At 42.8% G+C, this 9,887-nt stretch overlaps 1 protein-coding gene across 1 annotated transcript; it reads right to left on the bottom strand.

Moving 5' to 3' along the window:
- Positions 1-2,023: 2,023 nt before the first annotated feature.
- On the bottom strand, positions 2,024-7,829 carry adra2b (adrenoceptor alpha 2B). Its single transcript, XM_058071801.2, has 2 exons — positions 7,218-7,829; positions 2,024-7,058 (listed from the first exon to the last, which is right to left on the bottom strand). Exon 2 carries the CDS (start codon positions 7,033-7,035, stop codon positions 5,479-5,481), a length of 1,557 nt encoding a protein of 518 aa, XP_057927784.2. The 5' UTR covers positions 7,036-7,058; positions 7,218-7,829; the 3' UTR covers positions 2,024-5,478.
- Positions 7,830-9,887: the final 2,058 nt, after the last annotated feature.

Genomic DNA, 9,887 nt, shown 5'->3' with positions numbered 1-9,887 from the left:
TTTGAACATGCTTATGTAACAATTCAAAACACTTCAACTGTGTGAGTTGGTGTGACCCCAGTCATACCGTATCTCTGCGTCTGATATGTATCATTTTATTTTAAAATCAAAGCTCGTCGATACATTGTACACTGTTGTGTGCCTAGCCTTGCCCACCTTACTGCCCCATGGTGCACTACATTCTGTTACACACTTTGCAGCTAAATGAGCAGTCTTATTATCTATACACACACATACAGTGGACACGGACTATATTGTCAAGTTGAGTGTTGACTGCCACATGCGTTTGAACAACTTGTCCATCCATCCAGCAATACATTAGAGGACAGACATGTATTTTATATTGAATACAAAGTCAATTGTGAAATGGATGAATGCAGTATAATTACACTTTTCCTCTAATTCCAGTCTGAGTCTGTTTTTGTCATTCAAATAGCCCAGCGTGCATGGATTGCATATGCTAGTTTGTTGTGGTCTAGCCCATTGAACTCTGCCGAGCAACAGGTCACCCAACAAATGTGATGGAACCAGGATCGAAGTCGTTGTGTTTGATTTTTTCCTTTTTCTTTAAAGGGGACCTATTATGCTTTTTCCACTTTTCTGACCTATAAATGTAGTTATAATGTTGTTTTCTTGTGTTAAACCATGCCAAAGTTTCAGATAATGAGGTTTGCGCATTTGGAAGTGAGTCCTGAAAAAAGTTTGTGATGGCTCAAAACGCTCGATTTCAAAAGGCGTGATTAAACTGTCCCTTTGTGATGTCACAGAGGAGTGGGCGTCCTTATATGGGCATGGGAATAAGCCAGATAAGATCTGCCCTCCCCCGGGCTCTTCTTTCTCTGTTGATGTCACTAACAATGGCTCTTGAGGGAAAGCCACATTTGTTTCAAATTCCTAAAGACGCCACCATCAGGCACAAGTGGTTGGAGTTCCTGATTCCCTACCAACAAAAAATAACCAACACATATGGCTGTATGTTAAAAGCCAACACTTTAAAAAGATAAATCGTTGTTTATTATCAACTCCTACAAACCGCAAGTCCTAAGCACTCAGGAGTTTAACCAACCACAGCGGAGTGGGCGTGCCTGGAGGCGAGCTGTGGGTGGAATAAATTAAAACAGACTGTTTTCATGGGAAGCATGAAATCCAAAGAAATACTGTTAAATAGGTGCAGATTCTGGAAGAACTAGAAAGCTTTTTGTGCTGTCCAGGATGTACCCCGCCTCTCGCCCGAAGACAGCTGGGATAGGCTCCAGGACCCCCGCGACCCTCGTGAGGAAAAAGCGGTAGAAAATGAATGAATGAATAAGACTAAGAATGTCTCAGAATTCCGCCAAAATGTTCTTGAAAAATATCTGTCAAAAGTCAAATAATTTCAAACCACCATCATGCAAATGTTGTGACACAACATCCTAGCGATGAATTCCACTTGCTCCATTTTGGCTTTTTTATGATGCCACAAGAAGTTCAGAGGAAAAATGTCATGATAACCATAGAACCAGAAGTGGAACTCACTGTGACAGAATAAAGCATTTGGCATAAACAAAAAAATAACTTTACCAAGCAGATGCTAACATCAATAGCACATAGCCTGAATTACAATGTCCTTCAAAGGGGAATTAGTTTTACTTTATTTTAGTTTTATTGTGTTGCGACAGATTTAAGATATTACTTGTTTGATTTGTTGTGACAATTTGTTGTGTCCAAAATAAACCATATAAGTAAGATTAATCCAATAAAATGCTGTTTGCTTTTTGGATTAAAAACATAGACTCGCATAATGTGGAGATGCATGAAACAACAGTGCTATGTAAACTAGATTGGCACTTGCTGGACAGCCGACTACCAAGCCAGAATGATCCACATTTGGATCAGCACACCTTTATATAGCGCCACCTACTGCATATGCATGAATGTCATCGTTAACACAATGCATTATTTATTTGGAAGTAAAATAAACACTATCATTATGTTTTCTCTTTGCCTCTTGCTACTTCATGCCATATACAAACCAACAAACTATTAAAGACGCCTTGGGTGTTTTTTCCAAATAACTTTATTTCCAAACAGAAGGGGACGGGGTGGCAAAGATCACAGATGGAGGATTGACAGCTCCAAAGCCTGCGTCTCGGTCAAAACGCAGCAGGGGAAACATCCATGACAGGCATTTTCCGAGGAAAAGATGCCATCAAGAGATAGATTAGTGCAGGTCTCACCCTCGAGCCATATAGCTATACTTTATTTGTTTATTTTATTTTAGTGTTGTTGTTTTTTTGTTTTTTTTTAAAGAAAAGTAGCAGATTCACCACAAAAAGCAATGAAACGGGGGCAGGTGACTTACAAGAAGCCAAGAAGGATATCAAGTTGTTTAATCGCAGCTTTTTCTGAAAAGAAAATGAGAAGGCATTCAAAAATAATAATTCAAGACAGCTCTGGGTTATTTTCTTTAGCTTTTTGTAAATGTTCATAAACCATTACTCACTAATTGTGTTTTTTTCCGCCAAATGTGCTTATATTTCTGTTTGAAAAGGATGTTAGTTCATCTTCTTTCACTTTCAGCACATCCCCATCTTACAAAAAGCCACATTTTAATCACAATCAATAAGGCTCTCGCTCGTTAAAAAGTAATACAATATTTTCACCCTCTGAGCAATCGGATATTGTTTAACCCTCAATATAACACTGCAATGGAACAATAAATAGAGAGAAAACAGCCACTAATTTCAAATAAATAATACAGTCTTATATCGTTACCTCCCATTGCACACATCCACCACCCAAAGACCAAATATGACTTTTAGTAAAGCAACACTGGAGCCATACATCAATGAGGCAGGCCTTAAGGGTAGTCAGAAGATTGCACACACACACACACACATACACACATACACACATATCAATATGACTCTTTCAATGCATTGACATAAGTCTGGTATTCACAACTATAGAAGAAGCAGTCACATGGCAAGTAAAGTCTATAATAGATCTGCAACCAGAAGAGATATATACACACACACACACACATACACACACGCATTCAGGTCAGCAGAATTAGACAATGTGCCGCTGACAGCCCTTGTCCCAATGAGTCAATAAGCATGTGTGCTGTTTATTAGACACACATTTTGTCAAGGAAACGGCAAACCTGTTTCCTGGCAAGAGAAAAAAATATATGTATATATATGTATATACAGTATATAGAGCGAGCGAGAGAGAGAGAGAGAGATAGCTGTGATCAGATGTTTACAAACACTCATCATGTCTAAAATAATGATACCTTATGCATTGATTGGTTGCACGAGTTCGAAATGTATTTCACTTTGGTTGAAAATGATATATACTGCACATACAATACATCCACCCAAATGTTGGAATTGTTGATGCATTTAAACCAAGCCCTAAAAGCATCTTGTTAGTGATGGTGCTCAAAAACAACCGATTTCAATGAACTCTACCAATGGAGGGTAGTGAAATATCCAGCCAGAACCTTGGTGATGGCTTCACAAAGTGGTATTCGTGTAGTATTAGTGGGGGTGTATGTATATATTGGAGCCTTGGTAATGAGAGTTTGGATATTTCACCAATCTTCTTGGCAAACTCCATTTAAATTGGTTTCCTCCGAAGCGAAACTACTATCTTCAGTCAATCATGAGCATCAATGAGAAATGAAACAGGGCTTGGCCTCATTCAGTCAAAATGAATTCTAGAACCTGCAGCACCTCTTATTTATGAGTCGGAATGTACATACAATTTGGACCTGATGTACATTGGACAAAATCCAAAGTCAATTAACATTTAAACCCCTGGTTATTTTATTTTTAATAACTGAAGTGACACCGAGCAGCACAGTGTAGAAGTGGTTAGCGTGCAGGCCTCACAGCTAGGAGGCCCGTGTTCGATTCCACCATGTTGCTCCCCGTACATGCGTGAGTTTTCTCCGGGTTCTCCGGTTTCCTCCCACATTCAAAAATCACGCTAGGTTAATTGGCGACTCCAAATTGTCCATAGGTATGAATGTGAGTGTGAATGGTTGTTTGTCTATATGTGCCCTGTGATTGGCTGGCGACCAGTCCAGGGTGTACCCCGCCTCTCGCCTAAAGACAGCTGGGATAGGCTCCAGCACCTGCCCGCGACCCTCGTGAGGATAAGCGATAGAAAATGGCATTCATGGTGATAAATGTGTGTAAACATCTGCAGAGATATACCACCATTGCACTGTAGTGAGAGGAAATATGAGTGACTCAGGCAAAAAGTTGGTTGAAATAGACGGTGACGTTACGTCAACCTCACTGCATTGTGCGCCTGTCTTTTTACAGTTTTTTTTTTTTTTTGGGTTAATGCGTATTCCCCTCACTCTGAAAATGACACACATAAATCAGCGGATGAAACTCCCATGACAGTGTGGATAATCTCGTTAGAGAGTCTTATTGTTGATGCATTAAAAGCAGGCGAGAACATTGCTTTAGTGTTAGATTTCCTTCAGGCCGTTACTGAAACCTAACAACAACCTGAGTGTCCACTTTGAAGCATCTGACACACATGAATGTCATATATATATATATATATATATATATATATATATATATATATATATATATATATATATATATATATATATATATATTCAAAGGGATTCTTCCCTGTGCTTTATCACATTTTCCATCTTCAGGTGCCTCTTGTTGCTGCTCTTTTGGATATAAATCAGGAAAACACATGTTTGCCCTGCAGCTGGGCAGATTAAGACTGCAAGAAATCACCACTAACCTTGTGTGCTCCTTGTGCTCTGTGCTGATAAACAAAAGGGCCCCCAGGCTTGTTGGAATCTAAGGTCAGCCTGCCTCCTGTTTACCTGTTTTCTTTCCTCAATAACCTGGCAGTCCTTAATAATAAGTACAAACACCACATTGGATATATATATTTCACATATCACTTTTCTGGCGTCTCTCTGAAATCAACATTCAGTCAGTGTGATGTGGTAGAAGTAAATCCTCAACCACACCCTGTTCTTAATCTAGGGTTTCCCAAACTGAGGCTCTGGAGCCCAAATGTGTCAAAAGGGAGTTCTTCATGGGTCAAAAGTTAAATGCTTTAAGGCAGTGAAACAATAATTCAACTTTGGTTCATGAATATATGATTATTTCACATATATTCCATGCATATACAATATTTCCAATATAATTTTCCAGTATTTGAGTACCTGAGTACCTCAAATGCATGTAAGCTATTTTATCAACGATGAAGCAGGCACACAAATATTGGCTTTTTCATAACTGTGCAGTGTCAAAACATGACTTTTTTTTTTTACCAAGTTTGGGAAACCCTAGTAGTCCCAAATGCCAATTCGCACCATTTTATGGCTGTTTTAAAGAAATCCGGAATTGGAAGTGTACATTTCCATGGCTCACAATACCGTGAATGCAGCCCTTGTCAAGATGTCACTGTTGCAAATGCGGGTGACCGAGTCCTAGCCTGTGTATGTTAAAAGAAAGTACCCTTTGTGTTTCTGCACAGTATCTTTTTGAAAGCCATCCTGAAGTCTTTGTTGAAGATGGTGTAGATGACTGGGTTGAGACAGGAGTTGCAGTACCCGATCCAGAAGAAGAATGTAAAGAGCGGGTCAGGGATGGAGCACGTCTCGGGGCACACAGCCTGGAGGGAGTAAGAGAAGAAGAAGGGGAACCAGCACACCACAAACACCCCGATGACTACGGCCAGGACGAAAGTGAAGCGTTTCTCTCGGTTAAGCATGGCTTTACGCCTGGCAGCCCCGGGGTTGGTCTCTCTTCTCGACTTCCTCCCCGGCGCCAGCCGAGCCCCCTTTGAAGTGGCAATCATGTTCCTGTATCGCTTGATGGAGCCTGGGGAGTGGATGCCCCCTCCTGCGGGTGACCCTGGCATACTCGCGCTGCCCCTGCCCCCGCCGTTGCTGGCCTCGCTGTCCGTGCTGGAGCTGTCGCCGTTGTTGTTGTCGGATTTTTTGCCCTTTTGCCGCTTGACCTTTTTGACGTCCTCTTTAGTCTTGGCTGGAGAGGACTGGGGCGACGGCAACGGGGCGGCAGGTGGTGCGTGAGGAGAGTTCTCTACAGAGTTAGTGACTGGGCTCAGGGCCGGAGAAGGGGATGGAGGTTGAAGGTTATTTGGGTTGGGATCCTGGGAGGGCTGTGCCTGCCCCTCTGAGGGGGATGGGGTAATTGCGAGGGTAGGGGGTCTTTCATTAGCTGTTTTCTTCGGGGAAGACTGCTCGTCCTCCCTACCATTGGCTTGTAAGTGCCGTTTGGGTTGACTCGGTGTGGCAGCACCGACGCCCTCCTTGCGGGGCTCCCCGGGGGGGCACCGCGTTCTCTGCTTGGCAATTTGGTAGATTCTCACGTAGACCAGAATCATAATGAGGCACGGTGCGAAGAAGGAGCCAATGGTGGAGTAAAGAATGTACCAGCGCTCGTCGTTGAGCCTGCACTGAGGACCCCTCTCACTCGCGAGGTTGCCTCCTTCACTCTTATTGAGAGACAGCAGCGGAGGGAAGGAAATGATGGAGGAGATGAGCCACACCACCACAATGGCGGCTTTGATGCGTCTGGGAGTCCGCTGGCGACCGTAGGTGACCCTGGAGATGGACAGGTAACGGTCCAGAGAGATGGCGCACAGGTGAACGATAGAGGAGGTGCAAAAGAGCACATCCAGGGCCAGGTAGATCTCACACCACAGAGACTTGAAGTACCAGTAGCCCAGAAGTTCATTGGCCAGAGAGAAGGGGATGATCAGCGTGGCCACCAGGATGTCGGCAGCGGCCAGCGACACCAGGAAGAGGTTCTGCGGACCTTGCAGAGAGCGGCTGGTCAGGACGGCGATTATGACCATCACGTTCCCCACGATGGTGAAGAGCACCATCAAAGTGATGGCGGTGGCGAAGGCTGCCGTGGCTTCAGGGGAGTAGGGCGCCAGCTTCAGGACGCTCTGGTTGCAAGGGACGGAGGCGCCGCTCACGTTCCAGCTGCTCATCTCCAGAGAGCAGCCGCCCTCTGGTACCGAGCCCATGCTTGGGTCTCCTCTCCTGGGGTCTTTATGGATAAAACAAAACCCCCTTTGAATTTTCGAGTGTTTAATAACAACATACATCTCCAAATGTAACAAAAATGACTTTTGGAGATACATGCTTTGTATTTATCAGCAGCTTTTATTAAACAAATGCAAACATGGATAAAAAATGTGATTTTTACCTCTGTTGCTGAGTCTTGTGTTTTCTCCAAATGTTAGCTCCCTTGCATCCTCCACGACGGTGCTTCCGAGTCCATTGTAAGCTCACAAAGCACTTGTGGGGTCTCCTCTTGCGTCAGGACACGGATCAACGCTTTTTAATTAAGGGGGAAAAAAGCCACGACTCCATAAAAAAGCCACACTGATTCGATCTCTGTAACATTGCAGTTTTTCCCGTGCGTCTGGCAACTTCAACTTCTCTGACTCATAAAAAAGGTCGATCACTCAAAAGTATTGAGGAATCGATTAGGGGCCACAATAAAAATAAAAAAAAAAGGGAGGGGACTCTCAGTTAGAGAGGGTTATTCTTACATTGCGCGTCTTTGCTTGCGGACGCGCCTTATTTGGTGCGCAAAAAGTCCATGAAGCTCATATTTGACAATATTTACAGCCCGTCATGTCTTTCCAGTTAGTCCACTAACACCATTTCCTGCGTCTGGTGGGAAAATCCTCCCACACACACACACACACACACACACAAAGTCTTTTCTCAGTCCTTTCCACGATGCCAAGATGGAGCGGCTCCTGTGGCGCACATCATCGGCTTCTGGGGCGCATCTTCACTTGAGGACTTGGTTCTAGGTGCCTCCCATATCTCTCTCTCGCTCCCCCTCTCTCTCTCTGTTTAGACCCAATGACGTCACCGTTTAGCTGTGGGCGTCACGGGACCCTGACGTCCATCCCCCCTCCTCTGTGGAGTCTATCCCACTGAGCCCATTAAAAATGACACTTTGACCATAGCCATTTATGGAAGGCTGCTGGATCAACCTTAGTAAAGAACTATCAATCAATCTATTGGCTTGTGATCAAAATGAACTTTCCAAGTAGGCGTTTTTGGCATGTCACTGAAGCTCCCCCGGCAGCACTCATGCAGCTCCGGACATTCACTTTTCAAAGATATTCTAATTCATTGAGATTTAAGACCATTGGTTGTCTTAGGGGATTATAATGCAAAATAGCTTTATACATACTATATGAGTTCATTAGCAGTGTAGTGGTTCACTTAGATCAGGGGTCTCAAACTCAATTTACTTGGGGGCCACTGGAGTTAGGGTCTGGGCAGGACTGGGCCGCATCAGGTTTTCAAAAAAAAAAAACGCATTTATTAAAAACAGAAAAGTGAATAAACTTTGCTTTGGTTTCTTTTGGTTTTCTACAAGAAAAGCTCTGATAAAACATTCCACTGTTCTCAAAAATCTTGATTTTTATTTTTCTACACAAAATGAAAAATAAATAAACAAATCAAGAATAAAGAAAATCAAGCAATCAGTAATAAATAAATATAATCATAATAAGAATAATAAAACAGCAAATAATAAAAACTTGAGAAACCACATATAGTTGGTGGGTAGACAAATTATTTTTTTCAGATTAAAATGAACAAAGCATTATTAGAGCCCTGTAGACATGACAAAACACGACTATAGTCACATTTATACTTTTTTTATTTACAACATATTGCACAACTGCAGGGTCTTGAGACACATGCTAACTCGCAAACTAGAGAGCTAGCGACCTAAACGGTAGCCTTCAAGTTATTTCCTTTAAACTTAACTAGCCAAAAACTTACCACTTCCACACGGATAGGGAGGTTAACTATTAACAGTTATTTAACTTTTAACATGAACATTAATCAATCGTAATAATTTTTTCTGTGTACATGACACCATACAGCATCCATATCAAACTTGCGCGGGCCGCACTAACATTAAACTTTCATATCAAGGCGGGGGCCTCAAACTAGTGTCCTGCGGGCCACATTTGGCTCGCGGGCCACATGTTTGAGACCCCTGACTTAGATGAACCTGAAATCTACACTCTTATTTGGTAAGGTGTAAAACTGTTGAACTTTTTACCAAAAACTACTATTTCACAATAATGCTTTTTCTTACTCCCCATCTATCATCAATGCTTTTTATAGGGCTTTGCCACCAAAATAATGGCCGTCTCTGTGCAGTTACGTCCCTCGCTTTTGTTCGCTTCACAGCTATTTAGGGCCGATAGACGTCTTTTAACAGGGAAGGGCAGGGAAGGGAATTGTGCTCTCTCGAGTTTTATATCCATATATTTGTATCTCCTGGCACTATAGTCCATTTTAATAGATTTGGAGTTGATAAATTTGACACTGTATGTGGTTTAAACTAACAAATTGTACTAAAATGAGTACAATTTGGAGATTCATTAAATCATTTTCTACTGCTTATCCTCATGGGGGTCGCGGGGGTCGCGGGGGTGCTAGAGCCTATCCCATAAGCTGATCATGGAACATAGAACAACAGCGAACAGAGTGAGACCTCTTTTTGCAGTCATACAGTTGCTTCGTCTCCACACAGACAGCAAAAGAGTGGAGCTTCGTGAGGAGCCATGCAACGTAACATAGACGTTAGGAGGGAAAAAGATGCTCACAAAGGCAAAAGCTACAGTTGCCCTGTGGGAATGTTAATAATGAGCAAGGTGAGCCTTGCACAAATGACACAAAAAAACTACACATCGACATGCAGAGTCTTCGATTCGATAACACTCACTAAATTCATTCATTTTCTACCGCTTGTCCTCACGAGGGTCACGGGGGTGCTGGAACCTATCCCAGCTGTCTTCGGGCGAGAGTCGGGGTACACCCTGGACTGGTTGCC

This window comes from Doryrhamphus excisus, linkage group LG3 (assembly GCF_037039965.1).
Source record: "Doryrhamphus excisus strain RoL-2023G ecotype Guam linkage group LG3, RoL_Dexc_Guam_v1.1, whole genome shotgun sequence".
Lineage (NCBI taxonomy): Eukaryota > Metazoa > Chordata > Actinopteri > Syngnathiformes > Syngnathidae > Doryrhamphus > Doryrhamphus excisus.
Note: the sequence above shows the minus strand (reverse complement) of the source record. Positions and strands in the feature narration are given on the sequence as shown.

Coding starts and splice junctions, on each gene's coding strand:
- adra2b (XM_058071801.2), bottom strand. CDS start 7,035: ATGGGCTCGGTACCAGAGGGCGGCTGCTCTCTGGAGATGAGCAGCTGG.